The following is a 21,273-nucleotide window of genomic DNA, read 5'->3' as shown; positions in this document are numbered from 1 at the left end:
CATGAATGTCATCATTTCCAAGTTCACTAGATACTTTACAATTGCAGCTTACTTAACTCTTCACCTATTCCCACTTTCCTCTTAACAATAAAAGCAACTATATTTCTAGTGCTATGTGCCAGACATTATGCTAGAGTGATGATTCTTCATGGGGAGAGCAATTTGCACCCCCGCTCCAGGATATGTGGCAACGTCTAGTAGCATTTTTTATTGTCCCAACTTGTGGGGAGGGGTATGCTACTGGCATCTAGTGGGTATATGTAAAGGATGCTGTTAAATCCCCCACAATGCACAGGACAACCTCCTCAACAAAGAATTATTCAGCCCAAATTGTCAGTAGTGCCAAACTTCATGTATATAATCTCATTTAGTCTTCATAATAACCTTATGGAGTGGATATGATTATCTCCATTTTGCTGATGAGGAAACCAGCCTATCATTGTAAATTACTTAGAGAGTGATTGAGTTAATGAATTCTCTAGGCTCTTTGCTTCTTCCTACCTGAGACCCGTTTCCTATCTGTTAGCATATCTAACAGAGGGGAAAAGAAAGAAGAAAGCCCAGCTCAGTTCTGTGTTATATAAGCAACTCTGGTTTGAAAAAAAAAAAAAAAAATCTAAGCAGGGAGGAAGTTGAAACAATTAGCTGAGGGATAGAGAGTAATCTAGCATCTCACTCATCTTTGCTTTCATCTCCCACATCCACAACTCATCAGAAACTACCTGAACAATCACGGTTTAACCCACCTGCTGCTATAAAGGATCTAAGATCAGATGTGGAAAAAATAAATATGAAATCAGAAATCCATGCAACTGTGATTCCAACATCAGGCTCAGAATTGATTTTCAGAGTTGAGGGTTTCCCTTCGTATAATTAGCCACTGGCATTCAGCTATACTATTTTTAGGTAGCTGTCAAACCTCTTGGCAGAGTAAAAAGTCCAGCAAAAGGGTAACAAGTATCCTAAGGTTTTATGCCTCCCTCTTACATGGCAGGTGAGAGGAGGCTAAGACATTATTCATCAGTTGCAGACCCCAGAAAAGAGGGATTCTGGCCACTGTGTTCCAAAGTGGCCCAGTTGTGAAAGGGAAGACATTTGGGCCTCAGCCTGCCTTAAAAGTGGAAATATCCTTGAACAATCAGAAAGCATTGTATTTTTCCAAAAGCTCTTGGCAGCAGCGGTGCTATCTCCAGGGTAGCGGCTGCCCTCCTCTGAATAATGAGAAAATTATAATTATTATCAAGAATTATTATTATGTTTTAAAATACATTGAGTGCAAACAGTGTGCCAAGATAAAGGACAATTTTTTTAAACAATTCTCTAAATTCATTCCAAGTTTGTCACCCTTTCCCAATTATTTGTTCATTTTAACTCTTTCATATTTCAGGCTGAAACATTTCAAAGTGAGGTACAAAATGACAGCCATGATTAGGCCGGTCTCCTAATCAAGGGAGAGCTACAGATACCTGGCTTGAGGGCAAATTCTGGCCACCAAGTCAGCCTCTACTTTTGCCAAGGCCTGAAGAGAGAGTTCCCATAAAGGTCTATATGTACCATGCTTAAATATTTTAAAGTTGTAACCAACAAGCCATTGAGTAAAATGTTTCATCCTCCCACCTTGACAAATACACCTTCGTAACAACATGGAAGGCCAAGTTTGAATTTAAGATTCCTGGACCCTTCAAAATTCCATACAAAATGTGACCATACAGGAGAAGCTGGGCCCCCACCCCTAATCTGCCTCAGGGACCCTGGCCTCTTCTCTCCCAACCTCAGGCTACATAGAATCTATTTGTCTGAGCTCTAACTGAAAGCCACCACTTGGCCCCAGGAACCCTACACATTTATGGCACAGTCTCCCGTCAGAGTGACAGATTTAGAATGAGACCCGTGATGTCTTGGAAACAGGCTCTGAGCAGTTGGGTAGAGAATTCCCTGAGTGTGGTCTAGACAGGATTGTAAACTTAGTGGACCTTCTCCTTGGCACTGTGGGAGGTTACAACATCATCCTGTAGAGGCTAGAGGCATAACCAGTAGAGGGTGCCTTAGTCCTTTTGGGCTGCTATCACAAAATACCATAAACTGAGTAGTTTATAAACAACAGATATGTATTTTTGACAGTTCTGAAGGCTGGGAAGTCCAAGATCAAGGCACCAGAAGATTCAGTGTCTGGTGAGGGCCTGCTTTCTGGTTCATAGATGGCTGTCTTTTCACTATGTCTTCCCATGGTGAAAGAGATTAGCTAGCTCTCTGGGTCTCTTTTATAAAAGCACTAATCTTATTCATGACGGCTCTGTCCTCATAACCTAATCACCTCTCAAAGACACCCACCTCCTAATACCATCATATTGGGAATTCGGATTTCTACATATGAATTTAGGGAGACACAAACACCGAGACCACAGCAGAAGACCAGAGTGGACTCCTCTATAGCACCTCCTCTAGAGCTTGGGGCAAGAGTCACTTTTGCTTGGGTTTCAGGGTTACTCCCTAAGTCACAGGCCTTATGTCTTCCCCTAGCCTTCAGAACTGTGAGACAATAAATTTCTGCTCTTTATAAATTACCCAGACTCAGGTGTTCTGTTATAGCAACCCAAAATGGACTAAGATAGATGGGTTTCATTATTCCCACGTTTTACATGGGAAGAATCTGGAGCTCAGAGAGGTAAAGTAATATGCATAAGGTCCCAGAGTTAGGAAGCAGCAGAGCTGGGATTGTAATCCTGCAACAGCTTCCCGTCTCACTCAGAGTCTAAGCATGGTACTTTCAATAGCCCTGCACAATCTCTCTACCTCACACCCTCCTATTCTACTCCTGCCTCACTTGGCTCCAGCCTCACCAGACTCCCTCCTATGACTTCTATGTGCTAGCCCTTCCTGCTGGCCCCTGCTGTTCTCACAGCTCAGACTGCTATCACATCTGATAACTGCATGGTCTGCTTCCTGATCTCCTCCAGGTCGCGACTCAATTGCTGATTTCTCCATGAGGAGTTCCTGATTATACTCAGATACTCACTCACATACGCACAATCTTCACCCGTTACTTACCTGCCTCTCTGATTTGTCTCCAATATACGTATCATTATTGAACACACCACATCTTTTATTTATCTTGTTTATTATCTGTCTTCTCCTCTAGAATGGGAGCTTCAAAGGGAAGGAATTAAGATTTTATCTGTTTTGTTCATTGCTCTATCTCCAACTCTCACAACAGTGCCTACTATATAGAAAATGCTCAATAAATATTTGCTGATGCAATAAATTAAAAAATGTAACTAAGCAACCAAGCCCCAAAGAGACTGATTTTATTAATATTGTTTTCTGTCTCCTCACAGGAAGCCCCTTGGCATCACGCACCTCCCTCTGGGCTATGGCACCTCTGAGCCAGCTGAGTGGCCACCTGAACTACACCTGTGGGGCGGAGAACTCCACAGGTGCCAGCCAGGCCCGCCCACATGCCTACTATGCCCTCTCCTACTGCGCGCTCATCCTGGCCATCATCTTCGGCAATGGCCTGGTGTGCATGGCTGTGCTGAAGGAGCGGGCCCTGCAGACTACCACCAACTACTTAGTAGTGAGCCTGGCTGTGGCAGACTTGCTGGTGGCCACCTTGGTGATGCCCTGGGTGGTATACCTGGAGGTGAGTAGACTTCAGGCGCATGTTGTCTCTATGACTGTGCTAGTACTTGTCTTCCCTGAGTTCTGGCCTTTGGGGCTCAAAAGACTCCCCAGACAGTCAGGAACTGAGGAAGGAAGGAGAGCTCTCATTCTCCCTGTAATGAGAGAGTTAAAGCTCTGGAAAACAGTCACCATCCTGTTCCTCATCCACATCAGAACCAAGGAGCTGAGAATGATTCTGTTCATGGGTCTCCAGTGTTCAGGTGACTGGATTTGAGTGATGGGACTCTTCCTAATATGGCCTAGAGTTTATTCTCTGCGCCAGACATGTCTCAATGACATGGTGGGCTGGGTGAGGCAGTCCAGAAGGCCTCTTCACCAGTGTTCAATGTATATGAGGGTGAGGGTGTGCAGGAGGGATGTGAGGCCAGGAGGAAAAAAGGAATTATAGAAAAAAAAATTAGTGAATGTAGGGGAAGATAGAAAGAATGACCAGCGAACAGATCAGACTTCTTTCGATGGCTCAGTCCCTCTTTGCTCTTTCCTCCTGGGTACCAGTTCTCCATAGACTCTGCTACCAAAGGAACAGACAAAACCCTCAAATGTATATTTTCCATGTGTCCATGAATAGTACAGAGCCTTTGCCAGAGAGATAGTGCAGCAGATCCTGGTGAATTCTTTTGGGGAGAGACATTTATTAAATTTGAAAGTATTTTCAATTGGGAGTGCAAAACAGAGCCAGGGGGTGGTCAAGACAAAATACCCATTTGCTAACAAGGAAATCAGGGTGACCATATCTGTTCAAGAAACAGATATTCTTACCAGGAAAACATGCAATTACTTAAGATATGTTTTTTTAAAAAAACCTGAGTATACTATTAATATTTCTCCTCTGCACTGTGTGTCATTTTAAAGAGGTATCCAATGAAGGATCAAAATGATGCTATGATTAAGAGAAATTAAGATTCATCAAATTAATATCTCAGTTAATATTGATAGTAAAAGTGACAGTTAATTAAGTATGACATATCACAGGAGAGCAAAAACCTTGTACATAGACTGCCTGTGCTAATACCTTTGTTAAAGAATGGCTGGGAACTAAAATTAGACTTATGATCTCAAGGGGGAGACATAAAGAGAGAAAAAAAGAAAACAGAGAAATAAAAGGAAAAGAAGAAAAACAACTAGGCTGTGTAGATCTAAAGGCTAAGGGAATACTTGAGGAAAAAATATGCATTTATTCTTCCCAGTTAGGATAATCCTAGTTGGGAGGGTGAAGGGTCTTATAATTATCTTGATTTTTCTGTCAACCCAATTAGTCTGAGTCAACCTTGAAGTCAGAGACTAGATCTTTACTCTTCATCTCCTGTAGCCTAAACATACTACCTGGCACAAAATACATGCTAACTGCTATAACATTTGATATATGAATGATGAAATGAATCTTCTCTGTAATGTATGCATTATATGGGCTATTCCTGCTAATACCATCTGCCTCTCTATCTATTGTTACACTCAGACTTTTTGGGGAGAGGACTTTTGGGGATGAGCTATTTGTTATTTTACATCCAACAATAATGAGCCTGAAAAAATTTCGAAGCATGTGATATTTCTGTTCAAGAATGAGGCGCTTTAGGTGCAACCAGCCAATATGAATTGGTCAATAACTCATAGCACTGTCATCATCTTCCTAAAATGTTTTTGTCCATTTCTATGTGTTCCAAGGAATCTTAAGTCCTCCAGAAGGATGAATGGCAGGAAGAAATGTAGGCAGTGGACCTTCACTCTAATGAGCATTTTTATTCCCTCTAAGATAAAACCAGGCTTTTGGTGTCTGTAACAAAGCCACTCAGGGGCATTTGTTGGCTATGTATTTGTGATTATTTCTAGGACTCTGGTTGGACCATACTGGAAAACATCTGTATGTACTGGTTTAGGAGATAGACATTGTGACTTTTCCACACTAGAAATCCATGGCACCCCTTCTAGCCATACCTTCTGATATACTGGTGCTCCTATTCTACTACTGAGCATAGAAGGGCAGGTGAGACTATAGAAAACGACAGGAAATCTTGCCAAAGGCCTTAAAGAAATCACTGTAGTAGTACATATAGGTTTTCTTCCATGAGAACATCTCTGATGAAGTTTTTGGTTTCTCCCCATAAAAACCATAATACTATGCCCTCTGTCCAACAGGTTATTTCATGTAGGTATTCAGTGATCAAGATCATAATTTTTACATTTGATCTTAACCAAAAGGCTGAGAAGCAATAAGAGCATGATTTTTAAAATCTATATTCACACAAGGAAGATTCAGGGGAGCAGAGACGTCTCCTCACTGGCTTTAGGACCTCTTTTTGGTCTTACCAATTTGCTTCAAGACCCAGTCAATGTCTTGAAGCAAGTTGGTAAGACCAAAAAGAGGCCCTAAAGCCAGTGAAGAATACAGAGGACCAAGTCTCTCTATCTTACATCAGTCTATACTTTTCTTAATCTCAAATGTTTTCCTATCTTTCCTTAGAGGCAAATGAGGCACCTTAATGAAAGAAAAGAGCACTTTGAGCCCTTAAAATATGGGCTATGAATACATAAATCCATGTTCCTCAAGAAGAAGCAAAGTATTATTCTCACTAACTTGTCCTAATGATAATACAGTTTGAGTAGCTACTGTACTAATTACTTAATTATACCTAAGAGCTCCCTTTGGAAAAGAAAAGGGTGCAATGTTGACCACCGAGACTGCTGTAGGCTTGAGGGCCCCCAGGAAGATAAGATGTACATGAGAAGAACACCATTTTGGGATCCAAAAGATTCACCAGATTCATAGCCCCATGTGCTTTGATTTGAACACATCCACCTTCTTTGAAGGAAAATTGGCTCATTTTGCCAGACACCAGTATTTATGAGGTAGGAATGTTTTGGCTGTAAATATTGGAAACCTTGATTAGTTGTGGTTTAACTGCATTTAATGTTTTTCAAATAACCAGAATTCTGGAGGAAAAGAATTATTGTGTTGGTTCAGCTGCCCCATGGTGTCATCACAGACCAGACTTTTCCATCCTTCCTCTTCACCATCCTTGGCAAGCTGGCTTAGTTCTTTATCTTGCCATAGCCCCCAGTACCATGGCAGTATTCAAAAACAGGATGGGTAGAGACAGCAGGAAATGAGAGAGAGAGAGAGAGAGAGAGAGAGAGCATGCACTTTCCCTGTAGTAGCTTAAAGCATGTTTCTAAGAGGTTTCACATAAGCTTAATTGGCCAGAACTTAGTCATGAGGCCACCTTTAGCTGCAAAGGAAGCTAAAAAAGAAAAAATGAAAACGTGTGTTTTATTTATAAAAGATGTAGGGGTGGGGAATTGCTCTGACGTAGGCAATAAAGTATCACATTGCCTTTATTGGAATTCACTGGGATGAATGTCATTTCAACACAGTGTCATGCTGTGAGAAAAAGACTCAGAACTTGGAGTCAGAAGACATGGATTTAAGTGCATAAAATGGAGGTGACAACAACATTTTCCACCCTGAGCTGATGTTAGACTCAGCTGTCATCAACTGATAGAGTATTTTGATAACCAAAACTTTTGATCTATAAATATCTCACTTAAGACACTTTTAATTATAAGTTTAAAACAGCTTAACTCCAATTGGCTTAAATGAAAAAACAGAATGCATTGGCTGTCATACCAGGAACTTTATAAAGTCCTCTGGTAGGGTGGGCTGCAGGCACAGTTCCATCAGGGCACCAGCTCCATTTCCCTACAATTCTCTCAGCTCTGCCTTTTTCCATATACTGACCTTACCTGCAGGCAACAGGCTAAGCTATAGGTCACACATGTCCACACCACACCATTCACAGCAAGAGAGAAAATCCTTTTCTTAGAATTTCTAGTAGAAGTATCAAGATGTGCTCTGATTGGACTGGCTTGTGGCACATAAGTTCCAGCTTGAAAAATTGATTTAACATAGGTTATATGTTTCTTCTTTGGATACTGCCCAGCGATCTCATAGATTCACAGTGGAATCTAGGGACTATTTATTGAAAAGATAGAAGAGGATAGTCAGTAAGTGGGAACCACAGTCAGTTTTCATTGGTATCATTCACATCTTTAAGACACACAGGAGCCTTCACTTGGGCATACATAAGGGGGCCCACAGGGACCAGTCACTGACGTGCTTCAGTATTCTCTGTCCTCAAGCCTGGCAGATAAGTTCAGGACAAAAACCAAGCAGGTGACCTCACAGAAGATTATATTTCAGAGGGCTTCTGGCTTGGCTATCTGTTTAATTCAGTTTGCAGCATTTTCTCAACTTTTCTGTACCATCCCAAATAGTTCTGTCTCAGATTTCCTCTCAAGATTTTAATTTCCTGCTTTACCATCTGCACTCCAGAGCTTCCTCTCCAAGCACAAATATCTCATTTTGTTCCACTCAGTGAATCACCTTTTGTGATGTTTAAAACACTTTTATCAGGATAGAAAGGCAGTATAAGCGGCCAGGGGAACATTTGGAATACTAAACTCAGACTACTTGGGTCCCAGTGTAGACAGGAGGAAAAACTTGAGGATTAAGAAAGGTAGTCAAGCAAGATAGAATAGGATGAGTTCAGGCAAGGAAACGCACCACAGAAAAAGCAATCGAGGTCGGATTGTGATGAAAGAAAAGAATAGCAAAATTTTGGGAAGGGAAGAATCTTTGAGTTTTGTAATGATATTGATTATTAAAAATAAAGAAGTGGGTTTTTTTAAAGGAAAGTTTTACCACAGCTCAAAAAACCCCAAATGATAATTTAAGACCTCCCTACTGGAAAACAAAGACAGGAGATTCTCACGATCTCGTCACCAAACTCTGGATTTTGATAAAAGTCATAGAATATTAAAGCTGGAAGGGCTTGGAGATTATTTTTGCCATCATTTCCACAGTGTGATCCAACCACAGGAAATTCCTGGCCATATTCTACTGACATGGTTTCTCTGAGGATGAGTCTTGGAGTCTCATATCCAAATGAGCTCCTCCATACTTCTTATGCACCTAAACTTTGAGCAGCTCTGAGCTAAACTTTCATTAGGGGGTGTGTTAATCCATTTTGTGCAGCTACAACAGAATACATGAGGCTGCATAATTTACAAAGAACGGATTTATTTCTTACAGTTCTGGAGGCTTGGAAGTCTAAGATCAAGAGGCCTCCATCTGGGAAGGGCCTTCATGCTGTCATCCCATGGTGGAAGGTGGGAGGGCAGAAGAGAGGCAAAAGGGGACCGAACTTGTGCTTTTATAAGGAACCCACTCTCACAAAAACATTAATCCACTCATGAGGGCAGAGTCCTCAAGGATAATCACCTCTCGTTAGACCCCATCTCCCAACACTGTTGCACTGGGGATTGAGTTTCCAACACATGCCTTTTGGGGGACACAATTTATAGCATAAGGGAAGGAGAGACTGCTTGTTAAAAATACAAACTGTTGGCCGGGTACGGTGGCTCATGGCTGTAATCCCCACACTTTGGGAGGCCGAGGTGGGTGGACCACCTGAGGTCAGGAGTTCGAGACCAGCCTGGCCAACACGGTAAAACCCCGTCTCTACTGAAAATACAAAAATTAGCCAGGCATAGTGGCAGGTACCTGTAATCCCAGCTACTTGGGAGGCTAAGGCAGAAGAATCGCTTGAACCCGGGAGGCAGAGGTTGCAGTGAGCCGAGATTGTGCCACTGCACTCCAGCTAGGGCAACAGAGACTCTGTCTCAAAAAAAAAAAAAAAAAACTGTTGGGTCTACCTCGGGTCTACCAAACCAGCATTTCCAGGGCAGCCCTGGAAGTCTAGAGTAAGCCCCAGGCCCCACTCCCACCTTATGTGACTTGTGCAACCAGCTAGTCATCTGCTACGACATTTGGGAACCAATAAGCTACAAACCCCCTATTTCATAGATGGAGAAATGAAGATGCAGAGAAGTGAAAAATCCTTGTTTATTATTCTGTTTTGCCCCACAGCAACCCTCCCACCAAGAAATACTCCAAATGTGGCAAACAAAAATGGACTGAAGAGGCTAATTAGAGAAGTACTTCTATCTTTGCCTCTTAGATATTTCCAAATAAATAACTAAAAATTCATCCCTTTAGAGTTGGAGTTCTTAATCTGGGGAGTTCATCAACTTGGATGTAAATAAAACTACTCCTTTATTTTCCCTGAGATGAAATTTAGAATTTCCTTTAATTCCAAATGTAGGTATCAACCCACAGCAGAAGAAATCTTTAGTGTCACCAGTAGAAATCACAGATTTTTTTTCTTAATTTTTTTAACTTTCTTTTTTTTTTCTTTTGAGGTGGAGTCTCACTCTGTTGCCCAGGCTGGAGTGCAGTGGCGCAATCTCAGCTCACTGCAACCTCCACCTTCCGGGTTCAAGCGATTCTCCTGCCTCAGCCTCCCAAATTTTGTTTCACTTTTTAACCCTCCTTCCTGCACACTGATGATATTTATATTTTCAAACCACATTATGATTGTTGCGGACATCTTGAAACATCACTTATACTCATCATTACTTTGAAATTATAGGAATTTTGGACCTGCCACTAGATCTTGTTATTTAATGAATTATTAAAGAAACACATATATTTTAAATACTTTGATAATTATATTTCAATAAAATTGATATCCTTTATGAACCACTGTATTTATTTCATGCTTTAAAAACATTCTTCTGGCCAGGCGCAGTGGCTCATACCTGTAATCTCAGCACTTCGGGAGGCTGAGGTGGGTGGATCACCTGAGGTCAGGAGTTCAACACCAGCCTGGCCAATGTGGTGAAACCCTGTCTCTACTAAAAATACAAAAATTAGCTGGGCCTGGTGGCATGAGCCTATAATCCAGCTACTTGGGAGGCTGAGACAGGAGAATCACTTGAACCCGGGAGGTGGAGATTGCAGTGAGCCGAGATTGTGCCACTGCACTCCAGCCGGGCGACAGAGCGAGACTCCATCTCAAAAAAGAAAACAGAAAAATAAAAAGAAGAAAAGCATTCTTCTGAGAAGGGGATCATGAAGCTAACGAAATCCACAGGATAAAGAATGCTTAAGAAAACCTGCTTTAGGAACAATAATTTCTCAGGATCATTTTTTGCTCCCCTTAACCCCAGACCAGTGTTTCCCAAACCAAGACAATAAGAATCACTTGAGGGACTTATTACTCTGAGTGAGGCCTAAGAATCATTTTGTTTAACAAGAGTGTCTGGAGATTTGGGAAATGCTGCCTTATAATCAGTAAATTTGGGGAATGCTGCCCTAGGCTGTGTCTACTGAAAATCAATAGACAAGTTCAGTACCTGAAGACACTTTCCTGCTTACTCAACTTCTGTATTGCCACAGGGAGTTACTTACATTCATTAGCAAGTAAGAGTAACACCACCTGGTTGCTGTATAATTCTAAAGTGAGTTATTCATTAGAATGCAGGAGAAAGAATCATGTCTCTAAAAAGCCTCAAGTCAATTTGATTTTTTTCACTTTTTTTTTTTTTTTTTTTTTTGAGACTGAGTCTCGCTCTATCACCCAGGCTGGAGTGCAGTGGTGAGATTTCAGCTCACTGTAACCTCCGCCTCCCGGGTTCAAGCAATTCTCGTGCCTCAGCTTCCCAAGTAGGTAGGATAACAGGCGCCCACCACCACACCCAGCTAATTTTTGTATTTTTAGTAGAGACAGGGTTTCACCACGTTGGCCAGGCTGGTCTCGAACTCCTGCCTCCCAAAGTGCTGGGATTACAGGCGGGAGCCACCACACCAGGCCTTTTTTCACTTTTATCTGTTTTAATTTCAAAAATCATTTTGCCTTTCATAATCTTCCAACACTTTGTACCTATCTCACCTTTGGTGCCTATCACATTGCCTCGTAGCTGTTTTTTAAGTACTTATCTCCCGGGCCCTCAGTTCACCCATACCCATTCACACGTCACTTCTGGTAATAGGCACACATTGTATTCTGAGATCCTGGGAACAAAAGCAGGTTTGTTTCAATACACCCGCCCAAGCAAAGTATCAGACATATCTTGGGCACTCATTAGACCATGGCTATAGGGGTAATGGATGGACACACACCAACTCTTCTACCTCCTGTGATATTAGAATAGAGTTAAATTGTACACATCTCTGAAGAGGCAAGCCACTAAACTTCGAGAGGCAGGAAGAGTAATGGTAATATAAAGGGGTCAAAATCCTAGCTCCTTTTACAAGCTATGTGTCCTTAGGCAAATTACTCAACCCTTCCAGGTCTCCATTTCTTTACCTATAAGTTAAAAATCACATTTACCTCTTCAGGTTGTGATGAGAAAATGTGTGAGAATTACCAGCATATTCTTGGCACCGAGATGCACTTTATTGATCCCTTACTATTCGTTGCTTGATATGGAGGATGTCAATAGAAAAAAAAAATTCATTACAAGTCCCACCAATTAGAGACTCATTTTAATGAGTAAGCTCCAGGGAAGGCTAAGTGATGGCACCTTAGTGGGAATTATTTTAATCAGCTAATCAGATTGTTTTCTTCTTGACTCTTAGCTGAAATCAAGGAGAGAATGAGAATTTTGACGGCAGAATCAGGAGACAAGAAAAGAGGATAGCCAGAATGGGATGACAGGCCAGTGGGGGCCTGGAAGCCAGAGAACAGCTTGAGGGCTTTGTCCTTTGGGGGCTAAGCAGGAGGGGTATTAAATAAAACTGTCTGTGTACTTTCACCAACCCCAAAGGCAGTACTTACCACTGTCTCTTGCACCATTCTTTGAACCCTGGGATAGAGGCAATCAGGAGAGTGTCTCTTTCCCTAGAAAGGGGATGATATGGTCTGTCACACAAAAATCCCTGAGGAACACCTGGTTTTCTTCTTTCCCCTAGTATCTACCCACTTCCATCCCTTTTCCAACAACTACCCCTCCTCACCTAACACTTCCCTATAGCAGGGTGTGTAACAACCTACATTCCAATGCTCTGTCTCCCTGTACTAGCCCTGTGACCTTGGACAAAGTGCTTATTCTTTCTAAGCTTTTAGATTCTTCCTCTGCAATGAAGATAATAATCCTCTGTCATAGAATTATAATCGGCAATAGAGGCCACGTATGTAAAGTGTTTGCAGAACACCAGGCACTTAGTAAGCATTCAATAAATGTTAGCTATTATTATGACAGATTATGTCAGAGGTCATTTATTATTTCAGAATATATTTTCATGGTTGGGCCCTGCTCTGGGAGCTGGGGATGCAGCAGCAAACAAGTAAATCTTCCTGCTCCTGTTGGTGTTGGTTAAGTAACAATAACTCCATCTCCTATCAAGTAAATGTATAACTTGTCTTCAAAAAGCTCTAAGAACACATACAATAAAAACAAATTCAGTTTTCAAAGTCTGAAGTTTCAAAGTTATAGAAATTCCTGGAATGGGTCACGTGGGTTGGTAACACATGTACAGTGAATTCTCAATAAATGTTAATTCCTATTAACAATATTAGGATATCATGATGATCTCTAATTTTATTGATGAATGCCTTACTTCTCCAGTTATCTTGTAAATTCTTTAAGGATAGGCCCTGTAGTACATTTTGTAAAACCTCTCAACACACATGACATACACTGCTGCAAACCAAGTACTAAGAGCTTCACAAGTATTTGCTCTACAAGTGCATGAATGAATGAATATCCAGCAAACACTGAAGTTTGCTGTTATCCTAACTATCCTTTCTCACCTACTCTAGCCCAAAACACAAACAAACATGTGCTCACAATTATGCCAAAAAGTGTTTTTTTACCCAATTTAAAACATTAACTGCAGAGAAGATATAATACTGAAATAAAATTTGGTATACAAAATCAGCTTTTGCAAGAAGCTTTTACAGTATGCAACTGCCCTATGTAATGAAGAAAACCTTCTTTTATTCTCTTGGTTCCCCTAAATCATTGTGTTATTATGACTCTTTAGATCAGAATTCTTATGTCTCAATCTTTTAAAAGCTTTTTATTCTCAGAATTCCTATAAATTCATATTCAGCCTTTATTTATATAGAGCCAATTGGTCAAACTAAAAGAGAGACAGTAAATCCATAACTGGATTTGACTTCTTCACTAGTTTTAATTTTCATTGTTGCTTTTAAACAAAAAATCATTGGTCAGGGTTTCTCAAAACAGTCTGGAGATGACCAAGCACAGGAATAAAATGAGATGCAAAAAAAGAAATAAATCCAATGGGAAGAAGTTATCAGGGACAGGGAAGGAAAGATGGCCTTTTAGGACCTTATTTTATTGGGATAAAACAGAAATGAACACTAAAGTGACCCGGTCATATAAGAAGATCCTTGGATGAGAAAATCCAGATGAAGGAATAGCACTATCTTTATGCACAGTCATTTGGTCAGTATCTGTTTTCTTATTGGGAAGCTACTTCAGAGGCTACTGTACCATTTTTCACTCTTTCTTCCTCTTAAATGGCCATTGGGCCTGTTCAGGAGCGGTATTGTGAATACTCAGCTATAGCCAGAGGCACAAAGCCTGGCAGGTTTCTCCCCGAGAACTAGGGTCCCCAAGAATGACAGCCCACCCCCCCAGGAAAGAAGCTGGTAACTGCACAAAGCCTCGCGGTCCATGAGTGGCCTTTGGTGGACATTTTAAAAGTGTCAATCTCCCTGACACATCTTCCTGATTCAATTAGGGTATGTAAAAGTTTCAAAAATAAATAGAAATATACTAGAGTATAAATGATATTACATAAATTCCTGACTGTAAGCATTACTCAGAGGATGTTATGGAGCTTGAAATACATGTATAGATAGATGCATGAGGTTGAAACCATCCTCATGAATTCTGAGTAGTGGAGAGAATCCAGCCCTTTTCCCCACTTTTGGTTTTTGGGATGTGGGTGGGGAGGGAGAGTGTTGAAGGCAGTCACATTGGCACAGACTTATTTTACATAGATTCCCATAAATGTTGTTTCAGAATGTTTCCAAGCTTTACAAGCTGAAGCCAGATAGATTTTTACTTTGGAGGTAAATTTTATGAAAAATGTGTTCTTAGCTTATTTCTTGAGTGCATGATGAGCTCTCTACTGGGTGAAGGACTTCAGAGAGACAGTTTTGGCACAATGTACACATCGGGCAGTCACCGAAGTCCTTTTACCACCAGCTGAGCATCTATGAGGAAGTTATCACTTAACCACAAGGAGCATTAGTTGCCTCCTGAGTTTGAATTTCAACAGTGATTCTCAAACCTTGGTATGTATAGAAGTGTTTATTTAAAAATGAAGATTTTAGCCCAGCTTGGTGGCACATGCCTGTATTCCCAGCTACTTGGGAGGCTGAGGCAGGAGAATCACTTGAACTGGGGAGGTGGAGGTTGTGGTGAGCCGAGATCGCACCATTACACTCCAACCTGGGCAACAAGAGCAAAACTCCATCTCAAAAAATAAAATAAATTTTAAAAAAATAAAAAAGAAGATTTACAGACCAAAGAGCCAAAGATTCTGACTCAGTAGGTATAGGAAGGATTCAGAAATCTACATCTTTAATAAACACCCCACTGTGGACCACACTTTGAGAATCACTGGACTAACTGACTTGGAAGATCACTTCCAGCATTAGCATTCTAACATTCTGTGAACTTGTCCTTTCTTTAGGCAACCAGTTTTGGATAGCCTGGCACTCCCTTGATGTCCGTCTGCCCTGTGGGAACAACGGTACACAGGGAGTAGGAGTGCCAACATCTACACTAGGCAGCAAAGCAAAGAAAATAGGGCCAACTGGGTTGTCGTTCCTTCACTGGGGTAAACACTAACATCCTTGTCTCTGATACCCAGGTGACAGGTGGAGTCTGGAATTTCAGCCGCATTTGCTGTGATGTTTTTGTCACCCTGGATGTCATGATGTGTACAGCCAGCATCCTTAACCTCTGTGCCATCAGCATAGACAGGTAGGGCTGCAATTCCCCTTCCAGGTGGCCCAAAAGCTGGGGAAGTGGGGAGAGACAGATTTTGCACTTGAGGGTACTGGGGTTACCTCCAAGTAGAACTTGACACTGGAACATTTTCTTTCCTCTCTTTTTCTTTTAAAGTACGGTTTGCAGGTGAGAAGAAACTCCTGCGACAGGTGGGAAATAATGACCCTATAAGCTTTCCTGGCCTTTCTTCTCCTCCAGCTCCCTGAAGAGGATTCTGGTTTTGCTTTTCCACCATCCTTTGGGGTTTTTTTTTTCTTCCTAATAGGAAGGAAAGCTTCCTATTAGGGAGGGGGAGAAGGAGGAAAGATGAGCTGACTGGGGTTGGTAGGAAATTCTGTTGTTGTTTTGTTTGTTTTTGTTGAAGGGAGAGATGGAGAGAAGGTGGGAGAGAGAAAGAGAAAGAAAGAGGGGAAGGTGTAGGGATAATTTTTGAGGGGGAGAGAGGAGAGAAGTGGGGGAGAAAGGCAATTTTAGAAAGCATGGCTGTGATCTATATGTTTCTCTCATAGAGCTTAGAGAAGCAAGTATAGTATGTTTTTTAAAATTACATTTTGGTTGCTGGGGTGAATTGCTGTGATTTTGACTCCTCTCTCTGTGTGTTCTGCCTGAGTAACGTTGCTTTCTATCCCTGAGAGCACCTGGACTCACCACCCTTGCTCTGGGTCCCTCTGTTTCTCCCTTCCCCTCTCCTTTTGTCTTCCTCTCTTCTTTCCCCTTTCCTCTGCCTGAGCCTGAAATTTGCCTGGCTCCCCTGGGACATCACCAGCCTCACTGAGAGCCCTGGGGGAAAGGAGGTCACTTTCAAGCCTATGGCCCTTGATGCCAGTCAAAAGCGTCCTCCCGTTCCTGCTCTGAGTTCTCTCCCTCCCACTTCCCATTCCGCTTCTTCTCCTTCTCCCAGTAATATCATCCATCCACCTCATAGCTCCAACAGGTGACCCCAAATAAGATCTGCCATTTATTGAGAATTTATCACATTGTGCTAAGCTTTGACACACATTAACTCATTTCATCTTCACAATTCTTAGGTACTGTTATTATCTTATGTATTATCTTAGGTACTGTTATTTTATGGTATAAACATTGGCTACCTTCAAACAGGGACCACTGAATTCAGCTGAATACTCTTTGTTCAAGACTCTGTAATGGGCACAGCAGGGAAGGTCACAGGTGATCAGGAGCTAGGTCTTGTAGAAGAGTTTGGGGTAATGATAATAAAGCAAACCAGCTGCAGTCCTCTATGTCTGCAAATAATGCACTCCTGAAAATGTGTACTAAATGTCTAGAAATTACACAAAAGACTTAGATATTAGAGCTAAAAATATTCTAAAATCCCCAACTCTTCACTTTTTAAAACAGCTTTATGAAAATATAAATAACTCACATACCACACAATTCATCCACTCAAAGTGTGTAATTCAATGTTATATTGGTATGTTTACAGACTTATGCAATTATATTCCTTTTTTTTTTTTCTTTTTTGCAGAGATGAGGTCCTGCTATGTTGTCCAGGCTGGTCTCAAACTCCTGGACTCAAGCAACCCTCCCTTCTTAGCCTCCCAAGTAGCTGGGATTACTGGCACATACTACTGCATCTGGACCCCTCTTTTTTTCTTTTTTCTTTTTTTGAGATGGAGTTTCACTTTTGTTGTCCAGGCTGGAGTGCAATGGCACGATCTTGGCTCACTGTAACCTCCACCTCCCGGGTTCAAGTGATTCTTCTGCCTCAGCCTCCCAAATAGCTGGGATTACAGGCATGAGCCACCACATCTGGCTAATTTTGCATTTTTAGTAGAGACGAGGTTTCTCCATGTTGGTCAGGCTGGTCTCGAACTCCCAACCTCAGGTGATCCACCCGCCTCAAACTCCCAAAGTGCTGGGATTACACGTGTGAGCCACTGTGCCTGGCCTACCCCTCTTTTTTAAACACACTCTTTAATGGTATTATTTTCAGCATTGTGGACATGTTCTTTAGCTTTCTTCTCAGTTGGCTAGCCAACCAAGTGATATAAATAAAAAATCATCCAATTAGCTGATTGGTTTGCAGGATCACCAGAGCAAAGTGTGTTCATATTCATTTTTTGGTTATTGTTCAAAATTCCCATTTCAGCACATAAAAGGAAATGTGAGGCTGTTGCTACAGAGGGCACAACACTGGGCCAATTGAGGGGGCCTGTGCTATGACCTCTAGAAAAAGCAGGCTGGAGATGCCACAACATAGTGACAGAGAAAGCATTGTGAAGTTCAAGGGTGACTGAATCAGACTGTGGGAATGTGAAAGGGCTTTATGGAAAAGAGGATCATTGTGATAGACTTTGGAGCATGAGAAGGGTATGGGGCAACCTGGGAAGAGATGAAATTGAAAAGGGGGATTGAGGCCAGGCACAGTGGCTTACTCCTGTAATCCCAGCAATTTGGGAGGCCGAGGCAAGAGGATCGTTTGAGGTCAGGAGTTCGAGACCAGCCTGGCCAATATGGTGAAAACCCATCTCTACTAAAAACGCAAAAATTAGCTGGACATGGTGGTGGGTGCCTGTAATTCCAGCTACTCAGGAGGCAGAGGCTGGAGAACCGCTTGAACCCGGGAGGTGGAGTTTGCAGTGAGCTGAGACTGCACCATTGCACTCCAGCCTGGGCAACAGAGCAAGACTCTGACTCAAAACAACAAGAAAGAAAGAAAAAAAAAGGAGAGAAAGAAAAAAAGAAAGAAAGAGAGAGGGAGAGAAAGAAAGAAAGAGAAGGAAGGAAGGAAGGAAGGAAAGAGAAGAAAAGAAAGAAAAAGAAAGGAAAGAAAAGGAAAAAAGAAAGAAAGAAGGAAAGAAAGAAAAGAAAGAAAGAAAAGGAAGAAAGAAAGAAAGACAGGCAAGCCATATTGTGGAAAACATTGAATGCCAGGCAGTGGAGGTAATTCTAACTTTTATTCAATAGGCCAAGGAGGCACTGAGGGATTTTGAGTGAGGCTTTACTTCTAGGGGAATGATTTTGATAGTGCTATGAAGGACCAGTTAGAAAGTGCAGCAGAATTTCAGGTAAGGGATCATAGGATCCTAAAATAAATAGGAGGAAACAAGAAAGGAAAAGTAGGGGAAATTTTGAAAAAAAAAAAAAACGGCAAAAGGTCTATAAACACCAACCTCTTGAATATGAAAGATTAGGAAGAGAAAGGAGTCAAACAGAACACAAGATTCCAGGAGAAAGATGCTGTCAAGAAGAGATCACCATGTCGAGACGATTTGGTGCTTTAATGGTTTGGTTTTTAACATCTGGCATAATAGGAACAAGTGGACTATCCAGGAAGTAATGTGATCTGGAACTCAGGGGAGAAGGCAGGGATGTAGTTGGAGATTTAGGGAGGTTAGCACGAAGCTTAAGATTACTAACTTGGAGTCAAATAGACATGAATTCTAATCCTGGCACCGCCCAGTACTAGTGATGTGGCTTTGGCAAATTCCTTAAATAAGAAGTTGGAAATTGAAGATAACAACAGTACCTAAGAATTGTGAAGATGAAATGAGTTAATGTGTGTCAAAGCTTAGCACAATGTGATAAATTCTCAATAAATGGCAGATCTCATTTGGGTCACCTGCTGGAGCTATGAGATGGATGGATGATATTATTGGGAGAAGGAGAAGAGGCGGAAGGGGAAGTGGGAGGGAGAGAACTCCAAGGAGGAAAGGGAGGAGGCTTTTGACTTTTGGGAGGAGGCTTTCGGAAAGGACGTGAGAGAATGGGAGAGGGTTCGCTTTGTGAGGAGGGAGAACTGTGTAAAGACAGCCCCCTCAGCCCTCGTAGTTCCTGAGCCTCCTCTCTTCCCTCTTGAGAGTGTGCCTATACACTTCACCCACCTATATTCTTATGCACTTAGGGCTATGGGTGAGGTTGTGCAGGTTGTTCCCTGCGCAAGGGTGTGGAAATGAAATTCAGCTATCACTCCCTTTTCCAAGCCTAGAGTTGGCCAGAAGAGGGTGCTTTTTTATGATCTGCCAGCCAGGAGAGGGCGCCTTTCTTTAATTTGCACAAGAGCACCATTTTGCGGCCAGCAGCCATGCCTAACACACACCTCTAGTTCTTACCACTTAAAACGCAACCAACAAGAGTAACTTTGAATTGGCTTCTGTCCCATATAGGAAAACTCCGAGAATACACAGCACTTACCTACCTGAAGGGACCAGCCATGCCTTAGATCCCAAGCGAAAACGAAGCTCCCTTCTTGGCTCATAGTTCTATATGGGCCAATGAATTCTCACCAAACCTCAAAATGGAGCCCCCTCCTATTCTAGAAATGAAAACAGGCCTTGGAAAAGCTGGGTTCATTATTCTTCACAGCAGTTTGCATTACATTCTGTTCATGTGATGACAAATAGCTGGTCAATTCATTAAAAATGCAGTCATTCACGCAGACCTTTGGTCTTCACACAATGCCAGTCACCAATCTGACAAACTTAACCAAATGGATTCAGTATTTTTTGGTCATGAAGCCCTGATCTATAATAATGCTGTGGAAAGAGATATGAAAGAAAAGGAAATGATAAAAGGGTTTTTGAAAGCAAGTAATACTATTGTCATTAGATTCTTAGGCATAGCTCTGATGCTTGGATTAATGCTGCCTTTTCTTTTTTAAAAAGCAGAGTGGGAAGTCCTCTGAGCACAAGCCCCCACTCCTTTAGCTCCTTGCCTCCCCAGGGAGCCAGCCCTCCTCCCATCACGTCCTGGGTCCAAACTAACTCAGGGAGAGGGCTGAGAATGTGTCAGAAGAGGAGGACATGACCAAGTGGTGAGAATTAGAGTCCTCCGAGAGGAGCCCAGGAATAATGCAGCCAAATTCATTCACCAGGGAGTTCTTTAAGTGGCTCTCAAATGGCACCCATCACACAGGCAAGCCTCCGCGTCTTTGCAGCGAGCACAATAGGTACCAGATGAGTCACAGGCACCTTGGATTTTTAGTTTGCATCTAAATAAGCACTTTATATTTGCAAAAGGCTTTCCAGTCATTTGCAAAAAGCTTTCTCCTTCAACAACTCCAGGAGGGGAGTCCACAGAACTAAAGATTTATTGAGCCCCCTGTCTGACCAAATAAAAGGTGGTGAAAAGCAGCCCTCACAGAACTCTGGGGCTCATTAAACCCAGGCGGGGAGTTAGAGTCAGGCCTTCCCACCCAGGCTGGCCTCTTTCCTCCTGGACTGCTAGCTTCCTAAAGAGCAACCCTTGTCAGTACACACACACACACACACACACACACACACACACACATCTCCCACCCTGGGACAGGGCTCTGAGATTGAAATCAAATTCTGCAAGGTACTGAGACCTTCAGTAAGTGACAAACCATATAGATCCTGCTCATAGGACCGGAAGTCAGAAGGGGCAACATCCTGCTCATAGAACCGGAAGTCAGAAGGGGCATCACAGTTATCTCATTTGAGCGGAAATGCTAAATGCTTGCATGAAGTGCTGCAGCCTCTTAGCACAGGTGTGGGACTAGAAATGGAATCTCCTGACTTTCCACCAGCACTCTATTACAATAAGTGACACCTTCATTGGTGAAGGTGAGGATGGGGCACCTATGTCTTCAATGCCCTGGCTACCTCTATGCTAATGCTAACTTACATGAGTCTGGAAGCAACAACAATAAAAATAGTTAACATTTATTTAGCATGTACTACGTGCCAGACACTAAGAGCTCTTCATTCATTATTGCTAACC

At 42.0% G+C, this 21,273-nt stretch overlaps 1 protein-coding gene across 1 annotated transcript in view; it reads left to right on the top strand.

The window, feature by feature from the left end:
- DRD3 (dopamine receptor D3) overlaps positions 1-21,273 on the top strand; it is a 51,871-nt gene that overhangs the window by 3,781 nt on the left and 26,817 nt on the right. The window contains exons 2-3 of the mRNA XM_003825120.5: positions 3,336-3,640; positions 15,431-15,543. Coding sequence (XP_003825168.3) covers positions 3,371-3,640; positions 15,431-15,543 — 383 coding nt within the window. The 5' untranslated portion in view covers positions 3,336-3,370. The remainder of the gene's footprint in view (positions 1-3,335; positions 3,641-15,430; positions 15,544-21,273) is intronic.

Source organism: Pan paniscus, chromosome 2 (assembly GCF_029289425.2).
Source record: "Pan paniscus chromosome 2, NHGRI_mPanPan1-v2.0_pri, whole genome shotgun sequence".
Taxonomy (NCBI): Eukaryota; Metazoa; Chordata; class Mammalia; order Primates; family Hominidae; genus Pan; species Pan paniscus.
The sequence above is the reverse complement of the archived record's forward strand: the minus strand, read 5'-3'. Positions and strand labels throughout refer to the sequence as shown.